The sequence below is a fragment of the Rattus norvegicus genome, chromosome 8 (assembly GCF_036323735.1).
Source record: "Rattus norvegicus strain BN/NHsdMcwi chromosome 8, GRCr8, whole genome shotgun sequence".
Lineage (NCBI taxonomy): Eukaryota > Metazoa > Chordata > Mammalia > Rodentia > Muridae > Rattus > Rattus norvegicus.
Window position 1 is genome coordinate 53,580,678 of NC_086026.1, and position 20,492 is coordinate 53,601,169.

General features: G+C 45.6%; 1 protein-coding gene across 3 annotated transcripts; it reads right to left on the reverse strand.

Annotated features, from left to right (window-relative positions):
• Positions 1-261: 261 nt before the first annotated feature.
• On the reverse strand, positions 262-14,701 carry Vps11 (VPS11 core subunit of CORVET and HOPS complexes). Of its 3 annotated transcripts, none has more exons than NM_001108138.2 (16): positions 14,479-14,700; positions 12,491-12,639; positions 12,266-12,401; positions 11,625-11,788; positions 10,758-11,005; positions 8,950-9,151; positions 8,441-8,592; positions 7,674-7,860; positions 7,135-7,281; positions 6,830-7,018; positions 6,564-6,725; positions 5,937-6,076; positions 5,649-5,851; positions 5,389-5,560; positions 1,157-1,379; positions 262-749 (listed from the first exon to the last, which is right to left on the reverse strand). In NM_001108138.2, exons 1-16 carry the CDS (start codon positions 14,663-14,665, stop codon positions 585-587), a joined length of 2,826 nt encoding a protein of 941 aa, NP_001101608.2. In that variant the 5' UTR covers positions 14,666-14,700; the 3' UTR covers positions 262-584. The 3 variants fall into 3 exon arrangements, with proteins under 3 accessions (NP_001101608.2, XP_063121502.1, XP_038937355.1); XM_063265432.1 differs by having other exon boundaries at positions 277-749; positions 12,491-12,635; positions 14,475-14,701; XM_039081427.1 differs by lacking the exons at positions 10,758-11,005; positions 11,625-11,788; positions 12,266-12,401; positions 12,491-12,639; positions 14,479-14,700 and having other exon boundaries at positions 277-749; positions 9,017-9,154.
• Positions 14,702-20,492: the final 5,791 nt, after the last annotated feature.

A 20,492-nucleotide genomic window follows, 5' to 3' on the forward strand; every position in this document is an offset into this window, starting at 1 on the left:
TGAGGTGCTGTGGAGCCAACCAGACAGGAAGAGCACAGGTGGGGAAATAGAACTCAGGATCTTCTTAGATATCAGTCACCTGAGGGCTAGGTGTGATGGCATATGCCTTTAATCCCAGACTCAGGAGACAGAAGCAGGAGGATCTTGGCCAGTTTGAGGCCAGCCTGGTCTACATAATGAGTTATAAGCCGGCCAGGGATACACAATGAGATTCTGTCTCAAAAACAGAAGAGAAAACACCTGCAAAGTCTCCATAAAGTATTTTCAACCCTCATGTTATTATTATACTCTTTTATTTATAGGCTCTGGGAGCAAGGACCCAAGCACAGCCTGGTGCCCTTGAACAGAGGATAAAGCAGCTATTGTCCACAGAGAGGTTGCCGAGGTGCCCTCCTCACTGGTGTGGAATAATCTATATTGCTGGTCAGCAGGAGGGATAGCAGGCTGGCAAAGGGAGGCAGGAAAAGCAGATCCCCTTCTTGAGTGTCGAGGTCTGGAACTGTGGTCATGTCTGCTACCGGATGTCCCTCAGGCCCATCCTTGTTTAGAGCCCAGGGTTGCAGGCTTTCCCAGGGGCTGCTTAATTACGTTCCCCTCCTGGAGTGCATCAGCAGGTCCCGCTGTAGCCCAGCCTCCAGGCTGGGGGTCAGTCTGGCTGTAGGGGGATCGGTCAGCAGAGTCAGCTTGTTGAAAACCCCTCGGCCAAAGTAGTCCGCAATCACGGAGAAGCTGTCATTCGAGCACTTGAGCTAGAAGGAACAAAGAGTCAGAGCTACAGCCCACACTTGCTAACTGAAAAGGGAACAAGGGCTGGAGAGATGGCTCAGCGGTTAAGAGCACCCGACTGCTCTTCCAGAGGTCATGAGTTCAATTCCCAGCAACCACATGGTGGCTCACAACCATCTGTAAAGAGATCCGATGCCCTCTTCTGGTGTGTCTGAAGACAGCTACAGTGTACTTATATATAATAAATAAATAAATCTTTAAAAAAAAGGGAACAAATCCTCTGGCACTCCATGGACCCTGTGGCACTGATGGTGGCACACATGATGAAATTAATTCAGGTTCTCAAGAGTACTTCCTGTGCTCTAAACTACTTCTGTCCCTCTCCAAACCACACACCCTAGCCCGCCCCTTTTAACCTGCTCATGCCCACCTGATGCTGGAATTGATCATGGAGATCTCGTTTCTGTTCCTGGGCCCGGATCATATCCATCACCTTCCGATTCTCAGGGAGGCAGGTGGGGCAGTCAGCATCACTTTCTGAGTAGCTCTCAAAGCAGTGTTGGTGGAAGGAGTGGCCACACAGGAAGTGGACTGAAGGCAGCTCCAAGGCACTGTTACAGATGCTGCACTTGGTCTTCTGGAAAATCTTTGGACTACAGGCAGGAGACAAACAGTGGCAAATAATGAGGGCAGGGACAAGCACCCAGTAGAGGAAGAAACAGGATGTACATGGTCCCTACGGAGGACACAGAAACCCTGCCTGTTCTTACCACCCAAAGGGAGTCAAAGAGGTACAAAAGCTCCAACCTGGAGCAAAGTTTTCTCAGAGCAAGTCATCCAGGAGGATAAATTGCCCTCTTCCAGTTTTCAAACTGCCACCAAATCCTTTTAAAGGAGCCTTTCCTGCCCACTGAATCTAAAATTGTGGCAGACGTTTGCAGTAAGAGGAGGAGATGCGGACCTAAATTAGTAGCAGAGTGTTTGCTTAGTGAGGCCCAGGACCTGCACTCAATCTTCAGTATCATGGCATTCACATCTGCCCCGCCCCACCCCAGACAAACACACATACACACGCATACACACTATTTTGTTCTCCCTTTGTCATTATTTTTTAAAGCTTTCCATACCTGGCTTTATTTTTATTATATATATACATACATACACACACACATATATATACATACATATATATATACACACACATATATACATATATGCATACATACATACATACACACACACACACACACACACACACACACACACACACACACACATATATGAGTGTTTTTTCTACATATGCATGTGCACCACAGAAGGTCAGGGAAGGATGCTGGCTCCCTTGGAACTGAAGTTGTAAATGTTGACAGCCACCATGTGGGTGCTGTGAATCAAACCCAAGTCCTATGCAGCAATAACAAGCTTAACCATCTTCTAGCTCCTCCTGCCACTTTTAATTTTTAACATTTCTTTTTCCAATTGTGTGCACATGAGTTCCAGTGGAGTTAGACATGGTTGAGTACCTGACATGAGTGCTAGGAATTGAACTAGATCGTTCAGTAAGAATAGGACCTGCTCTTAATCACTGAGCCATCTCTCTAGTCCCCTTCTCTCTGTTTATTTTCCAAGAATTTACAACTATCTCAAACACTGTAACCATTGACCTATTTGTTTTCTAGATTTTCTTTTATGTGTATTTACATGCCTGAGTGTGTATGTGTGCACCACTAGAGTACAGATGCCTGTAGAGGTCAGAAAACATCAAAATTCCTGGAGTTGGGACTGGAGAGATGGCTCAGTGGTTAAGAACACTGACTGCTCTTCCAGAGGTCCTGAGTTCAATTCCCAGCAACCACATGGTGGCTCACAACCATCTGTAATGGAATCTGATGCCCTCTTCTGGTGTGTCTGAAGACAGCTACAGTGTGTGTGTGTGTGTGTGTGTGTGTGTGTGTGTGTGTGTGTGTGTGTAAAATAAATCTTAAAAAATAGTCCTTGAATTACAGACAGTTGTGAGGCATCTGATGTGCGTGCTGAGCTACAGTGTGTGTGTGTGTGTGTGTGTGTGTGTGTGTGTGTGTGTGTAAAATATATCTTAAAAAATAGTCCTTGAGTTACAGACAGTTGTGAGGCATCTGATGTGCATGCTGGGAACTGAACCCAGGTCCCTAGCAAGCACGGCAAGCACTCTTAACTGCTGAGCCATCTCTGTAGCCACAAGCCTGCCTATCTAAATAATGTATGTCTCAAGGACATCAGGTCCAAGAAGACAGGGCTACTTGTCTGTGTTATTCATGAAAGGCATTGGACATTACAGTAAAGGCTAAGTGGAGTAAGAAATCATTTCATAATAATTTTTTACAATGTAATGGGCAGAACAGACAGAATACCTTATCACTGGGCATGGTAGTAAATGCCTCTGACCCCAGCACTTCAGGAAGATAAAGGAGTGCGGGGCTAGCTTCAGCTACACGAGACTGTCTCAAACAAACAAAGCAAACTCCTCAAGACTGAGCACTTGAGAATAATTTCCACTATTGATACTTCTGTCCAAGTGTGACGGCTTGTTTCTGCAATCCTAGCACTTAGGGGGAGGAAGCGGAAAGATTGCTTTGAGTTGAGCTCAAGGTCAGCCCAGGAGGCAGGGTAAGACTATCTCAAAAATAACCAAGATATGGGCTGGAGAGATGGCTCAGAGGATAAGAGCACTGGCTGCTGCTCTTCTAAAGGACTGGGGTTCAATTCCCAGCACCCACACAGCACCTGTCTGTTAACTCCAGTTCTAGGACCCAACATCCTCACCCAGCCATATATGCAGGCAAAACACCAAAGCACATAAAGTAAAATGAAAAACCAAAACCCAAACGAAGCCTGGTAGAACAGGCCTGTAACCGCAGCTATTGAGAAGGCTGAGGCAGTGGAATCATTTGTTCCTGATCAGCCTGGCCTACACATGCCTCTGAGAGGAGGCTGAGTACCTTAGTGCTGCTTGTGCTAGCCTGGCATCTGAGCCTGAGCCCTGGACTCCATGTGGAAAAGTAGGGCGTGACAATGCATTCCTGTGACTGCAGCACTCCTAGAGGTGGGAACTTGGGGTCAGGTATGCAGCATGGCAGAAATAAAACCCTACCTCAACTAGGCGAGAGTTACTGAAAGCAGTCCTCTGACTTCCACATGGCCCTGTAGCATACATGCAGCCACACTTGCACACACAAAACAAAAATTGTTTTTAAAGGAGTGCTGAAGATACAGCTTAGTGGCATGGTGTTTGCCTAGTACTTAAGTGGCTCTGGGTTCGATCTCCAGAACTGCAAATACAAACTGAAACATAAATAATGACTTATGGGGCTGGGAAGATGGCTCTGCAGCTAAGAGCACATGCCATTGCTGTGGGCCTCAGCTCAATTCCCAACTCACGTACGTCTAACACCTGGGGATCCCATGCCTTTGTCATCTAGGAACCTGCACTCAAGTACACATACTTGCACAAAGACAAACACACAGATATACATCATTTAAACACAAATAAATACATTAATTAATTTGTAAGAGTGTAATAGGGCTGAGGCATGGGTCACTGCTTAAGCACATATATTCCTTTTGAAGAGAACCTGAGCTCATTTCTGAATTTCTACATTAAGGGGCTTACAACTGCCTGTAACTGCAGTTCCAAGAGATCCAATATCCCTCTGGCCTCTTATATAAGCATAAACACACTCGTGCACACATAAACACATACACTAAAATCTTTAAACACTAAGATTTATGGCTGGCCATGGTGGCACATGCCTTTAATCCCAGCACTCAGGAAGCAGAAGCAGGTGGATCTCTGTGTGTTCTAGGCCAGTCCAGTTTACACAGGGAGGTCCAGGACAGCTATGGCTATATAGACTGACCCTATCTCAAACAAAACAAAACAAAATAAAAAACAAACAGGAGTATATATAATTATCTTTTTTTTTTTTTTTTTTTTTTTTTTTTTAAGAATTGACTAAAACGGGGTTGGGGATTTAGCTCAGTGGTAGAGTGCTTGCCTAGAAAGCGCAAGGCCCTGGGTTCGGTCCCCAGCTCCGAAGGGGAAAAAAAAAAAAAAAGAATTGACTAAAACATCTTCAGAGGGCTGGAGATGTATAGTTTCAGTGGTAGAGTAGGTGCCTCCCGTGGACAGGAGGCCCCAGTGGCTCTCAGCCTTCCCAATGCTACGATCCTTTAAGCAAGATCAGGTTGTGGTGGGGCTGGGGATTTAGCTCAGTGGTAGAGCGCTTACCTAGGAAGCGCAAGGCCCTGGGTTCGGTCCCCAGCTCCGAAAAAAAAGAACCAAAAAAAAAAAAAGATCAGGTTGTGGTGACCCCAAACCATAAAATTACTTTTGTTGCTACTTCATAACTGCAATTTTGCTTCTGTTATGAATCATAATGTAGGTATCTGATATGCAGAATATCTTATATGTGACCACAAAGGAGTCACAACCCACAGGGTGAGAACCAATGCCTGTGCCTGAGATTAATCCTTGACGAAGGGAAGAGGGGAAAAAGGGAGAACAAAGGAAGAAATAAAGTGGGCGCTCCAACACACTTAAATCATCTGAGAAAGCATACAGCAGCACACTGTGACAGCCAACGTCAGCCCCTGCCTCACTCCCACACATTCCCGAGTGGCTACCTCGCCTTGAGCTCTTGGATTTCCTGGCGGATGCGAGTGGTCTCCTCTCTGTACCGCCGCACCCGAAGCTCATCCTGTGCAATCTGCTGGCTCTGTTTCTGCAGTTTTTGGACCAGGTAATCTCGGATGATGGACAGAGTAGCTGTGGAGTTGTGTGCCAGCGTCTGTACCACTGAGATTGGGAGCCAAGAGGGAAGAATGAATCAGGCAGCAGCAGCTATGCAGAGTCCCTGGGTGCAGCAGCCTGTCCTCACACATACCCAGGAGAGGTGGCATCAGGCTCTTGTTCTCGATGTGTCTAAGCACGGCTGCCACATACTCCTTGCAGTCTTCCTCCTTGCGGGCGAAGTAGCTGAGGGCCTGCTCCCACAGGGAGGGCTCCTGCTCCCCATGGCGTTCACACACAGCAATCACCTGCCGATACTGCTCGTGCTGCATGTGGTAATGCATGATCTGCTGGAACCTGGTCAGGGACAGCACACACCTCATGGGTTATCCTGGAAAACTCACCCAAACCTTCCTTTCCCCTGAGGGTCCCCCAAACTCACAGCTTCCCCTGCTCATAGAGGTAAAGGACCCCATCCTGGAAGTCATGCATCTGGCACAGGACCAATGCCTTGTCAAACACATCACAGAATCGGCCACTCTTCAGCAGGGAGATGGCCTCTGCATGAAGTTTCTCCTTGGCCTGTTGGAGAAAGTGGTTGGGCTGTTGGTCATCAGACCGAACGAGGTCTTTTACACGGGTAGATTAAATGTCTCTCTCAATCCAATTTCCCATCAGTAAAACCCATTTGGCCCCAGAGATAAGGTACTACTCTCTCCATCAGTGATTCTCAACCTGTGGGTCTAAACCCCTTAGGAAAACCTCTCCCAAAACATTGACATTATAATTCATAACAGTAGCAAAATTACAGTTATAAAGTACCAAGGAAAACAGTTTCACAGCTGGGGTCCCCACAACATGAGGAACTGTATTAAAGGGTCGCAGCATTAGGAAAGTTGAGAACCTGATCTAAGTAAAGCAACGAAAGGCAGCCACAAAGCTGGAGAGCAGGCACAAAAGGAACTAACTTTTCTTTATTCACCGCTAGGGAAGGAACCCAAGGCCTCACACATGTTAGACCAGGGAGTACCCACATGTCCAGTGCCTCCATGGCTCTGGTCAGGGTTACCTGTGGATCCTTCTCATGGGCCCAGTTCTGCAGCCGTAGCTCCAGGAGCGTGTCATAGATGCCCTGGGGTGAGTCTGGCTGCACTTCGCTCATGTGCTCCAGGAAGGCTTTCAGCTCTCTTGGGTTGTTTGCAAAGATGGGGATGAACTCCTCGGAGTTGGCCTAGGACAAAGGGAAGAAAGAAGCACAGTGGCTAAGTACGGTGGCTCAGTACTCACAGGCCTCTAAGGTGATCTCTGCTACTCAAACTGTGTCCCTGGTCTCACCCGGCAGCTTGGAAACTCCCGATCGCCTCGGCCTTCCAGACTGGGCCGATAGTCAGTACAGAGGCCTTTCAGCAACTGGGTTGTCTGCTCTGGTATGTGGTGCATGAGGATCTTGCCATAGCGTTTCATGTTACTCTCTGCCTGCTCAAAAGGCAGCTTGCCGATATACCGAAGGGCTTCCTGATAGTTCTGTGGAAAGGTGAAAGGTGAAGCAGTGCCCCTATCTCATCCACCGGGAATGTATTTTTATTATTCAAAGAATGTCCTCAAAGTGGTATTCTGCCCGAAGCAAGAACTACACCCACCTTAATGTCCTCTAGCTGGATCTTTAAGTACCACTCATGATGTGCGTGGTTCTCAGCCAGATAAAGGGCATGGGAGTAGTAGCCAGCCTGCCGGAGGACCTTGATGGCTGTCTCCACATCAAAGTGGACTTCACTCTCGCTCTTCGTCTGCAATGACATTGAACAGAATCATCTGCACGGCTACAGAAGAGAGAATCAACAGGCATCTGACATCACAGCAATTACATCCTGGGCTTTGAAAACATGCTAGCCAGCCTCTTACAGCTTCTGCTTGAAGACCCTCTGTCTCTATCATTAGGAAGCTATTTCTACAGACTCAGGGCTTCCTTAATGGCACTTCCTGGGCTTCAGTGCCATGGAATGCTCTAGACAGTAGGAGCAGCTACTCTTCTTTCTTTATAGAGGAGAGAGCACTGGTTTCAAAATAAAGCTGGCCCTCTGCTTTCCTACGTCCTGTTGAAGAACAGCAAGTCTTAGTAAAGCCACTTCAGGCTCAGCGAAGCCTACTAGGAATCACCCCATCCCACAGCACCCTTCACCTTGATGAATTCCTCCAGCTTCGAGCTGTCCTTGAGCTTGGTATAGCAGTTCAGGAGCAGGGTGGTGTGATCGGCATTAGCCAGAGATTGCCGATGCAGAGTTTGTAGGTAGGCAGTCAGGTTGTGGATGCGTTGGGCATCTAGAAATTTACGGATCACATAGGACGGCTCCAACTTCCCAATGGTTCTAGGGAAACATCATCAGGATTAAGGTATTTTGTCAAGTGAGCTGCACAGGGGTCACTGCAGGCCTGTTAAGTGTGTCCTGTGAAGCCCACATCTAACAAAGTCAGTCTGGTGTCAGTGACACTGGACTCACTGTAAACCACACTGTGCGAGGCCCACAACTCCGGCTCTTTTGTTCCTGTTGTTTTTGAGGCAAGGTCTCATTATATAGTCAAGGCTGGCTTAGGAAATGTTATCTAGACCAGGCTGGCCTTGAATTCACAGAGATCCACCTGCCTTCTGCCTCCCCAGTACTAGAATTAAAGGCTTGTGACACCATCCCAGGTCTTGTGTTTTAAGATAGGCTCACTGTATAGCATACCCTAATCTTAAGTCCCACTCCCGCATCAGTCCTGGGACCACAGGTACGAATCCCCAGTTCTCCTCTCCCTGGCAGCACCACAGTTTCCACAAGAAAGTGAACACTTCCTGATGAAATATAATACCCACCACCCACCTCTGCCCTCCCCTCTGGCATGGGCTTCTGGCTGCCTGCTCTGCATCCAGAGCACATCTGCACCCCACAGCATGTCCAGACTAACCGGATATACTGCTGAACAGCCCCATCATGGTTGCCTTTGCTGTAGAGATGGTCTCCATACTGCATGAAGATTTGAGCTAGCCCATCACTGTCCAGATGCTGACTCTTAGCCAGGTTAATTGCCATCTCAAAGAGATTCTTCTTAAACAGCATCTAGAAGAGAGATTAGAACGTTGGTAGAAATGGTCCTGATAGCACACCCTCCCACAATAGACACAGTAGACAGTCCTGGAGTTCTAATCTGCCTACAGTCTAGACAAAGACCTCTAGATAACCCCAAGACCAACACCAACATCAATCGCCTCACCTACAGGTCTTTGTAAACAAGGAGGGTTGGCCTAGCTCCCAGCCATTACTTCCCTCCAAAGCCACATCTTAGACCCTAAAGAAACTGAGGAAGGCTGTGTGTGACCAAAGGAAAGAGAAGTCACTGGGCCCAGGTGACCTAAGAGACCCCTTCCTGAAGCTACTTCTAGATGCCTATGCCAGCTGAGAACCTGGTGGCCTTGCCTCCAGTTTGGTCTGTGTGTCCTTCTCCTGCAATGCGTGGACCCGCCCATCCCTGGTCAGCACGTACAGGGAGCCCCACTCAGCGAGCACATCCACTACATCCTCAAAAACAGCGCTGTAGGCTATGAACTTGTTGCACAGGTCATAGATGTTGAGAATTTGCTTGTCAGAGTTCTGTGAGTCCCTGCTGGTAAACTCCGACCTGCACGGGAAAGAAAGCACCCACTATTTAGATCACCCCCGTCTCAGTTCCCTGTGGTTCCTTCCCATGATAAACAACTTCAGTGCTGCCCCATTCCAGTTAGAACAAATCACCTCATTGGCCCCTCCAGCAGCTCATCTCATACATGCAGAATTGTGCTGACGGCTGTGGAAAAGAACACATAATCCTGGTCTTACCCTTTAGTATCCTATCATGAATTCTAGCCAACAGAGTAGAAATTAAGCATTCAGACGTCCATGCACTTAACAAAAAAATCACCCATCGCCTGGTAAGTTAGACAATGTGCTGAGTGAAAACAATCAAGAGTGGCTGGGAGAGGGCTGGGTAATGAAAGTGCTTCTTTGTGGGCATGAGGATCTCCGTTCACTCCTTAGAACCCACACTGAAAACAAAAGCAAAACATCAAACAACCCAGGTACAGGGGTTGGAGAGATGGCTCAGCAGTTAAGAGCACTTAGCAGTCATTTCAGAGGACCCCAGTTCAGTTCCCAGAACCCACATCAGGTGACTCACAATCGCCTGTAACTCTAAGGGATCGGATGCCTGTGCCCTCCAGAGCACCTGCACTCGTGTTCACAAAATCCACACACATAATCCATAAAGATAAAAAAATAAAATAAGACAGTAGGTATAACGGTGGGCCAAGGAAGTGGGTACAGGCAGATCATGGGGTCTCAATAGTTGCCTACCCACAGGCCGGCCTAGTCTACTTGGTGAGGTCCAGGCCAGTCAGAGACTGTCTCCAAAACAAACCAAGTGGATATCACCTGAGGTTGTCCTCTGACTTCCACACATATGTGGCCATACATGCACATGCACATACATGAACATTATACACAACCAAACCAACAGGAAGTGCTCTCACTATGCAAAAGACCTGCCAGTCCCTTTGTAGTGCTCTGGAAAACCACAAACAAGAAAACCCATGCCATATACTTCATAGCATCTTGTGATTCCTCTGACACTCAATCCTTTCTGGTTCTGCCTAACTTACTTTCACCAAACAGTAAAAAAATCTAATCCCAGGTTGGATTCCCTGAAGCATTCAACATTCACTAAGTATTTTTACAACAGATATCTAGAACAAAAACACATTTTCCTGGAAGGGGAGGTGGCTCAGTGGTTAAAAGCACTGTCTATTCTTCCAGAGGTTCTTGAGTTCAATTCCCAGCAACAACATGGTGGCTAATGACCATTTATAAGTGATCTGATGGCTTCTTCTGGCATACAATTATACATAAGATAGAGCACTCGTATACATAAAATAAATAACTTAAAAAACAATAACAACGGGGATGGGGATTTAGCTCAGTGGTAGAGCACTTGCCTAGGAAGCGCAAGGCCCTGGGTTCGGTCCCCAGCTCCGAAAAAACAAAAAAAAAACAAAAACAACAACAACAACAACAACAACAACAACAACAACAACACATTTTCCAGTAAAAATAGCTAACGAAATCTAGGTGGAAGAACAACGTACATAAAATTCAAGTGACAGACTAGCTGAATCCAGGCTTTGGATTTTAAAAAACAATAGTTCTGGGGAACAAGTCAGTCCTCTCCTTTTCCCTTTTCCTTGGAGTCTTACTTGGGAGAAACCTTCCGGTCACGGGAGACAATGACAAGGTAGCCTCTAAACCAGTGGGCGATGAGCTTATGGCCCTCAAAGGCAAAGCAGGGCCCGCGTTCATCCGGCTGGTAAAGGTAGACACACTCATCTCCAGCGACAATGAACTGCAGGTCCTGAGAAGGGTCGCTGAGGGCCGAACAGCGCAGGCCACAACCATGGGTGTCCAACTCCACGCGAGGGTAGTCCTTTCCTGAAACTATGTAGGACTGTCAAAGGGAAGACGAAGTTAGCAGGTCCCTCTGAAGAGGCGGCTCCCAAGCATGCACGCCGACATCCCATCCCCTCCTGACCCCCACTATTTCCCCACTTAGCATCTGTTCTCTCCTCGGCAGCTCGCATCCTCCATCCCTATCACCTCGCCATTAGATGAATGGACTGGGGGCCATATTCTCCTTCTTTTTATACTATCAGAAGCACACCACAGAATCCTGCAAGTTAGGAACTGCCATGGTTCTTTGCTGGTTATTAAAATTGTGTTCCTAGGTTGGGGAGGCAGTTCGCACCAGTGTGACCACAGTAAACACACATCCGGGTTTGATCCTTGGTGCCAAACACTTTCTAAAGGCAGTTCACAACCACCCGTAACTCCAGGAACTACCAGGAACAAGAGAGCGAAAGCTCTTGTCTAACTGTACCTAACAGGTAGAATCACATTATGCTATTACAAGCACAGAGTTATTTTCCTAAGTCTACCTCTTAGTCTCTCCTACATGAAGAAATAAAATATTAGACTGGGCAGATGACTCAAAGTTCTATGCTTAAAAATTTAAGACTCTCCAACCTCTCAGAGCCGTTGGTTCCCCTTGAGCAAGACCTTAATCACACCTGAACATTTTCAGTTGTCACGACAAACAAGTGAGTGGTCTTTCCTGCCTGGCGAAAAGCCAGTCCAGTAACAGGATAGCTGCCCTTGTGCAAAATCTGGGTCTTGCTGTGCCTGTCCCGGGTAATATCTCCCTTGTTCAGAGTGACACTGCCATCCGTGAAGCCTGGAAAACAGCAAACAGTGACCTGCAAAGACCACTTCAAAGAAAATGTACTTAAAAATCTAGGAATGGGGGCTGGAGAAGGTTCGGTGGTTAAAAGCCCTGGCTGCTTTTCCAGAGAACCCAGATTCAGTTCCCAGCACCCACATGGCAGCTCACAACTGTCTGTTGTTCCAGTTCTGGGGGACCTAATGCCATCATTTAGACATACATTTAAACAAAACACCAATGTACATAAAATAAAAACAAAAAAAAAAACAAAAAACTAGGAACGGGCTGGAGAGATGGTTCAGTCGTTTGCTCTTCCAGAGGTCCTGAGATCAAATCCCAGCAACCACATGGTGGCTCACAACCATCTGTAATGGGATCTGATGCCCTCTTCTGGTGTGTCTGAAGACAGCTACAGTGTACTTACATATAATAAACAAATCTTTAAAAAAAAAAAACTAGGAATGAGAGTTTTCCCTTCTTTCTGCATACCAATGGCCATGAAGTTGAGATTCTCATGGACGGTCAAACAAGACACGACAGTTGGCTCTGTCCCTGGGATGGCAGGGAGGATCCGAGTGCAGAGTGGATTGCCACCATCTCTCTTCTCCAGGTTCCAGATCTTTACCTGGAGAAGTCCACAGATGTGGGAGAGTTAGTCTCCCTCCAACCAAAAACCACTCCTAGGTATCTGGATCTTTCTTTTCTGGGACTTACCAGGGGGTTAATGCCCTCTTCATCCTCACCAACTGATGCCAGAATATTGTGCTGCTTCAGCTGATACAAGTGTGTCACCCGTAGCTTGTAGGCCTGGAACCCTGTAAGCTGTAGAGAACGTGGCAAGAACCAGATCTGGCCTTCCATATGTGCAGGGGAGTCAAGGTGCCTCTTTTCCAAGGAATGTCATGTCCCTCCCCCACCTCTTATCTAAGGCAGTGTTTTCTATGCTTTAAAAGTACAACAAAGAGTTAAAATATCTTAGAAGCCAGGGCTGGAGACATAACATAACTGACACTTAGCACATACAAGGCCCTGGGTTAAGTATCTAGCACTATATATAACTGGGTACAGTGGCACATGTCTGTAATCTTAGAACTCCAGAGAGGTAGAGAGAGATAAGAGGGTTAGAAATCATCCTTGGCTATAGACGAGCTAAATGAGATCTTGTGTTAAAAATTAAAAAAAAAGAGGGCTGGAGAGATGGCTCAGCGGTTAAGAGCACTGTCTGCTCTTCCAGAGGTCTGAGTTCAATTCCCAGCAACCACATGGTGGCTTACAACCATCTATAATCAGGTCTGGTGCCCTCTTCTGACCTGCAGGCACATACACGCAGGCAGAAAGCTGTATGATGTATATATACATAATAAATAAATAAATAAATAAATAAATAAATAAATAAATAAATAAGAAAAAGAAAGAAGGAAATGAAACACACCCAGTACTTATCTTAAAAGAGATTACATTTACATAATTTCAATTGCAGGGTACTATTGTAGCTATTCTGTTTTAGTATTATTGTTGCTAACTTCTTATTGTGCTTAATTTAGAAATTAAAGGTATGATCAATCTGTGTTGCCAGCAACTTAGCTGTTTTTAATTTACAATGCTACAAAAGCAACAAGCAGTGGAAATCCTACTTTGAAGGGCTGAGGGGCAGAGCACGTGAGAAGAAGGCATACTTGAGAAGGTACCAGCCTTTCCTGGATTGGTAATATGGGTAAGATCTCTCTGTGAGGATAGCCCTTAATCCCAGTGTCTCTGCAAACACAGACAGGAGAAGTCTGTTCTAGGCCAACACATTGAGACCTGGTCCATATTCTCTTGTGATGCTGGGCACGTTTCGCTTCCAGTCAGCAATGGAACCAGATGGGAACATTGATATAGTACAGTATACTCTGTTGCTATTTATAGTGGTAGACTAGGCATGATAAATGCATTTTTGGCTTGTTATTACTTTCCATTTATGATGGAGCCGCCTGAGTATAACCCCATCGTTCAGTGAGGAATGTCTCTATAGGAAAGAGTAGCACCTATGTAGTTTGTAACTACTGGAGGCTTCAGACCTTGCCTGGGGTCTGACTGTACTAACACCAGAATCTAGAGAACCACGAACATGCACATAACCTCTTAAACATAACATGCACATAACCTCTTAAACATTCCAAGCGCTTTCCCATATATCTCATGAACAAAGCAAACACACTCCTTGTCCCATTTATCTCCTCACCTACATTAGACAGGGACAGTAACACCTCTCACACATACATCTTTTTTTTTCTTTTTTTTTTCTTTTTTCTTTTTTCTTTTTTTTTTCTTTTTTTCGGAGCTGGGGACCGAACCCAGGCCAGGGCCTTGCGTTTGCTAGGCAAGCGCTCTACCGCTGAGCTAAATCCCCAACCCCACACATACATCTTTTAAAGGTAAGTTGCATCTATTTGCAAGTGGACTGATCTTAACCATGTCAAACTGGCACTGACAACGTTTTTACAGTAAAGGAAACTGAAGCCGAGAGTTAGATGACTTGCCCAGGATTGCTCAGTTGATAAGTTAAAATATGAACTTCCTTCTTTCTCCCATCAGACCACAAGACATCTGGGCTCGCATCTAAGTGCGAGTACGCGAAGCGCCTTTGACAGATTCCATTCCAGCTGTAGGAACTCGTCGGGCGTCCGCTGAGGAAAAAGCCAACTCCAAAGGAAGGATATCTCCAAAGACCAGGCTCCCGCGGCCTGAGTCGCAGACAGTAATGCCAGGAGGGAGGCAAAGGAACTTGGAAGCAGTGGGTCCCGAGGTCGGTGCGGCCCCGGGAGTGGCCCCATCATTACCCAGCGGTTCCTTCACCAACTCCTTCTCGAAGAAAACGAATCGCCGCCACTGCAGGTAGGCCGCCATCTTGACGAGGGCCCACGCCTCCGGAAGCAAGATCACGTGAACCACAAGGCGAATCACGTGAGAGCCATGTAAGGGAGCATCCGCACAAGAGGGGGTGGCACTTGCTTGGTGGCTCTTCAATGCTTTGTTATGACTGCCAGGGCGCAATCCGAGGCCGGCGTGCCCTCCGCAGCGAGAAGGTGTCTCAAAATTAAAATACTCTGTTCGATGTCGCTGTACAGAGAATAATGTTTTGGGAGGCTATCAAATGCATCAGCTTTTTAATGGTGCAAAATAAAGCTGAAATTTAATGCCACCGTTTTAGAAGTGGTTTATAGACTGCCCAATCAAATTCAAAGCTTTTTATGTTATTTTATTTTTTTGTTTTTGTTTTTTTTTTTCTTTTTTTCGGAGCTGGGGACCGAACCCAGGGCCTTGTGCTTGCTAGGCAAGCGCTCTACCACTGAGCTAAATCCCAAACCCCTCAAAGCTTTTTAGATGTATAAAACTTTATAAATGTCAAGAAGCAACTAGATGTTAGTATGTAATCTCTGTGAAGATCCCAATACTAAATACACCACTGTATACCAGTCAGCTTACTCTAACAACGTTTTGGGGGTTTTGTTTGCGGTGGCAGTTGGGGGAGGGGGCAGACAAATCAATAAAATGTTCAGACACTGATGGCTCTTAATGAAGGATGTCACACATTTTGTGAATTCTAACTTGCTGTGCCCCAGTGGGTCACTTTTTTTTTTTAAAGTATTTTATTTTATATATGTGAGCACAGTGTTGTCTTCAGACACACCGGAAGAGGGTATAAGATCCCATTATAGATGGTTGTGAGCCACCATGTGGTTGCTGGGAATTGAACTCAGGACCTCTAGAAGAGTAGTCAGCGTTCTTAACCCCTGAGCCATCTCTCCAGCCCCGTGGGTTACATTTTTAGCCTATCAGATATTTTAGGTCATAAATGAAAGAAATCAAGTATATGAAACCGGTTTTTCACCTGCTGGAAAGAAAAAAATAAAAGTTTGTGCCTGTCACCGACATATTTTGAATCACCCTTGAATATTATATTCCGTCTTGTGTATCAGAGTGTGTAACACTCAATACATACTTGTTGAGGTGAAAAACGCAAAATGAAACTCCCAAGACCTTGTTAACCTTCTTATCCTTTCTATAGAGGCGGGGCAAGTAGAGACCAGGGAGTGGCAGCTTTGAGAGCAGAGTAATTTAATGAGTCAAGGTCTTCCATGACTGTTCCACCGGCTCTGTGTAGAGATAGCTCTGTGTCCTGAGTCTATCCTGTTTGTGTGTCAGAGGAAACCATGAAAAGTTTGTATCAAAAGAAGCATTATGAGGAAAGTGACAATGATGTCAAGGTGACATCTTGTTCACTAGGACTGATTTAGTAAATTTTGTTATCTAGGCAGATGTCCCTTCTCTCATCACTCCATGTATGGCTGTAGCCCTCCTGTGGCATGTACTGTCAAAGATCCTTTCCTTCCAGGACAGAGGAGGAGCATTTCTCAGTTCAAACAGGAGTAGCTGACCTCCCCTGTTGGAACCTCCAAACATGCTCTCAACAATTATTGTAATGCCAGGCCAGTCAGGGATACATAATGAACATCATCTTCAAACAAAATAAGAGAGTAGCACTAGGAGAAGTGTGCCAACTTGTGCTCTTCCTTTCTTACACTGGTGTCTGGATCTGACCCTGCCTGTACCTATAAGGTCTTTTTTTTTTTTTTAAAGATTTATTTATTTATTATATATAAGTACACTGTAGCTGTCTTCAGATACACCAGAAGAGGGCATCAGAACTCTTTACAGATGGTTGTGAGCCACCATGTGGTTGCTGGGAATTGAACTCAACACCTCTAGAAGAGCAGTCGGGTGCTCTTAACCACTGAGCCATCTCTCCAGCCCCCTATAAGGTCTTATTGATGAGTGATATTAAGGCAAAAACTGGCCTCTTTCCACTTTCTACTTTGCTTTTCACTTCTTGACAAATACATTTTTTGCACTACCCATTTCCTGGAATTGAACTAAATGCCCAAAAGGTTAAGGAGCAAACCGAGGTCCTTGACCACCACCCTAGAGAACAGGCATTAAAAACAACAGATGTAGCCAGGGATGGTTCCTCATGCCTGTAATCTGAAAGGCTGGTACGGGAAGGTTGCCATGAGTTCAAGGCTAGCCTAAGAGATTCTGTCTCAAAAAAAAAGAGGCAGTAATCAACCCTCAATTTCATGTAGAAAATTATACCTAACAGTGTTTTTGCTTTTCAGAGAGTCCTTGTAGCACCCAGGTGCAAAAAGAGGTATAATTATCCTAGGGGAAGGTGTTTCCCTAGTCAAAAAATATCAAAGTTATTTGAAAATAAAACAAGAGCTGATCTTTAATTATATATTTTTCTGGGGCATGAGGCTAAAGGTACACTTGTCAGAACACATACCAGGGTTGTCCATTAGTTCTACTTTTCTGACTCTAGGAAAGTCAGGCAGGCAGGGAACGTAAACAGGAAAGGACCACGTGCACAGATTCACTCACTGTTTTATCTCCTGAGAATTCCAGTTCTGAAAGAATTCAAGAATCAATATAACGTAAACATTTTTTTAAGATTTATTTATTTATTATATATAAGTACACTGTAGCTGTCTTCAGATACACCAAAAGAGGGCATCATCGGATCTCTTTACAGATGGTTGTGAGCCACCATGTGGTTGCTGGGAATTGAACTCAGGACCTCTGGAAGAGTAGTCGGGTGCTCTTAACCGCTGAGCCATCTCTCCAGGCCCCTTAGAATAGTTTAAAAGGGCTAAAGATTTATCTTGGGTGGAACTCTTTCCTTGTATGGAAGTGACCCTAGCTTCATCGCTGTCACTAGGGGCGGGGAAGGAGTTAATGAGATCACAGTTCAGAACCAAATGCTGAAGCAGAGCATGCTAGTACATACCTATGATCCTAGTCTTTGGTAGGATGAGAGGACGATCACAGAAACTTTGAGGCCCATGGAGGCTGCCCAGCAAGTTTGAGACCAGTTTACATTAAAAGACAAGACCTTGTCTCCTTTTTAGAGAGATGGCTCTTCGAGGACTTGTTCTTGCAAAGGCTCCAGGTTTGGTTCTTAGCACCCATGTGACTATGAACAACGATCGCTAACTCCGGTTCTAGAATCTACTATATGATATCGACACCATCTTCTGGCTGCCTAAGGAACTGCACATCCATTGAACACACACACACCAGCAGAGCTTCCTCTACTTATATTAAATAAAATGAATGAACCCTTTAGAAAAGGTATGTAGGGGTTGGGGATTTAGCTCAGTGGTAGAGCGCTTGCCTAGCAAGCGCAAGGCCCTGGGTTCGGTCCCCAGCTCCGAAAAAAAAGAAAAAAAAAAAAAAGGAACAGGTATGTAAGAAAGAGGAGAAAGTGAGCCAAACAGGCATTGTAGCAAGTATTTATAATCCTAGTACTTGTTAGGTGGAGACAGGAAGAAATAGAATTCAAAGACAACCTCAACTAAGTTCCAGGCCAAGGCTGGGCTATAGAAAACTTTTTAACTTTTAAACAAAAGAGTTTCAAAGAGCGGGTGCCATGGCAGCAATTAAGAGCATGTGCTGCTTTTGTACAAGACCCCAGTTCAGCTTTCAGTATCTGAAGGGACTCTAGCCAGTCCAACCCATAAGGCAAACATGGCTCTGGCAGGCCTTGCTCCCTAACCCCCAATTCCCTCCGCCTTGCTAAAAAACCCATTAGATTACATTGCTAAAATTAACCAAGGTCTATTCCCTTATTTGGCCACTTCCTTCTCCTGAGCCTGACTGCCAAAGTCCAGCAAAGTATTGAATCCCAGCAAGCAAAAGCCCCCATCGGCTCACCTAATTAGCGTGCCCAATTAAAATTAAGCTCCTCGTTCTGATATGGGGTTTCCCCCCTTACCTTTATAAACTGCCATGCTCCTATGGGCCTCACCTGTCTTCTCTCTACCCAAAGGTACCCGTCTCTGGGAAAAATACCACTTACCCTCTCCCTAGTTCCCTTCCCCTTCTCCCCCACCCTCTATCTCTTGTCTTTGTCTCTGATGCTCTGGACTTTGTTTCTCTGGGGCAAGTAACTTGCCTCCATGCTGAGAACTCGGTCTTTGGGGTCCTGAGCAGATAACATTCCCTTTCAGCGTTCCCATGTTGACCTCCCCAACCATCCACAACTGCAGGTCCAGGGGACCTGACCCCTTCTTATGGCCTCCCTGGGCACTTCATTCACATGATGCATGCATAGGGATTATCATATACAATAAAATAAATCTTTAAATTTTTTTCATTAAAAAACATCATGGCAGCTCACGTTTTTAGTTCCGATTACTATTGCTGTGATCAAACACCATGACCAGAAAGCAAGTAGGGGAGGAAATGGCTTATTTAACTTATACTTCTAAATAGATATTAATCATAAAGGAAGTCAGGACAGGAACTCAAACATGGCAGGAATTTAGAGGCAGGAGCTGATGCAGAGACCAGGTAGGGGTGTTCTTTACTGCCTTGCTCCCCATGGCTTGCTCAGCTTGCTTTCATATAGAACCCAGGACCAGCAGCTAATGGATGATCCCACTCACGATGGGCTGGGCCCTCCTCCATCAATCAGTAATTGAGATAACGCTGGATTACATCTGGATTTTTTTTTTTTTGAGACAGGGGTTCTCTGCGTAGCCCTGGGTGTCCTGGAACTCGCTCTGTAGACCAGGCTGGCCTCAGACTCACAAATATCCACCAGTCTCTGCCTCCTGAGTGCTGAGATTAAAGGTGTGTGCTATTATGGCTACGTTTTCACTAACTCATTACATTTATACAGAAGTTCCGTGCTACAGTCCACAGGTACTGTACAAGCAGGACATATCTTTTGCGATCAGCCATGAATTTGCCAACACTTTAGAAGCCTGTGTATCAACTTCTTTGGATGCTACCTTTCCTTATAGGTAAGCACAGCCCTCACTTCCATAACTGTTCACCTCCTTTTACATTTTATGTAAGTGAAAAACCCAGCATGTATACGTTGGCTGGGTTTCTTTCTGGAAGGGCGAGTAGCCTAGAGTGTTCTGGAACTCTAGATCCTTCTACCTCGTTCTGACAACTACTGGGAGTTACAGGCCTGTGCTGGTTTACTCGATCTGGGCTCAGTTTAATCTTGCCAGTTTAGCCCCTATCTTTGCACGACAGCGATGTCCTTTCCTCTGATTTCTGCACAGTGCCAGAGAAGGGCTCTATTAATAGGTTGTTCTGGATCCAAACAGTGAGTTTATCAGTCAAGGTCAATCCAAATTTTACATGAAAAATTTCCATTGTTCTACACTAGTCCTTATGAAAGACTGTTCTTTTTTTCTGGTTAAAGAACAAAACAGGTGGCTCCCTGGAGCACTCACACCTGCCACACCTCCCAAGGGGACAGATTCCGGGCTAAGGACTGTAATGGCAAGAGCATTGCTTCGTTCAGAGGGTAGGAGTTATCTTAGGAACAGGAAACTGAGCTTCCAGACCAGCAATCATTGATAGGTTTAAATACATGAACCCACTGGACATATTTGATTGTAACTTCTCCAAGGGCAAAGATGACTTTATATCCCTTTCTGGAGTCCTAGCTCTTGGAACACTCCTTTCCCCTCTCAGAGTCCCCCTAAGTGTTAAATACATGATTTTCAAAATAGATGAAACGTTTACTTCATTGCCTCTTGGGACAAAAGTGGAGTCATTGTTGAGAAACAAAATCTTTTCCCCTTGAGGACTTGAGGGATGGAGCCAGAAGGACTGTGAGTTCAAGGCCAGCCTACATGAAAATGTCTCAAAAATG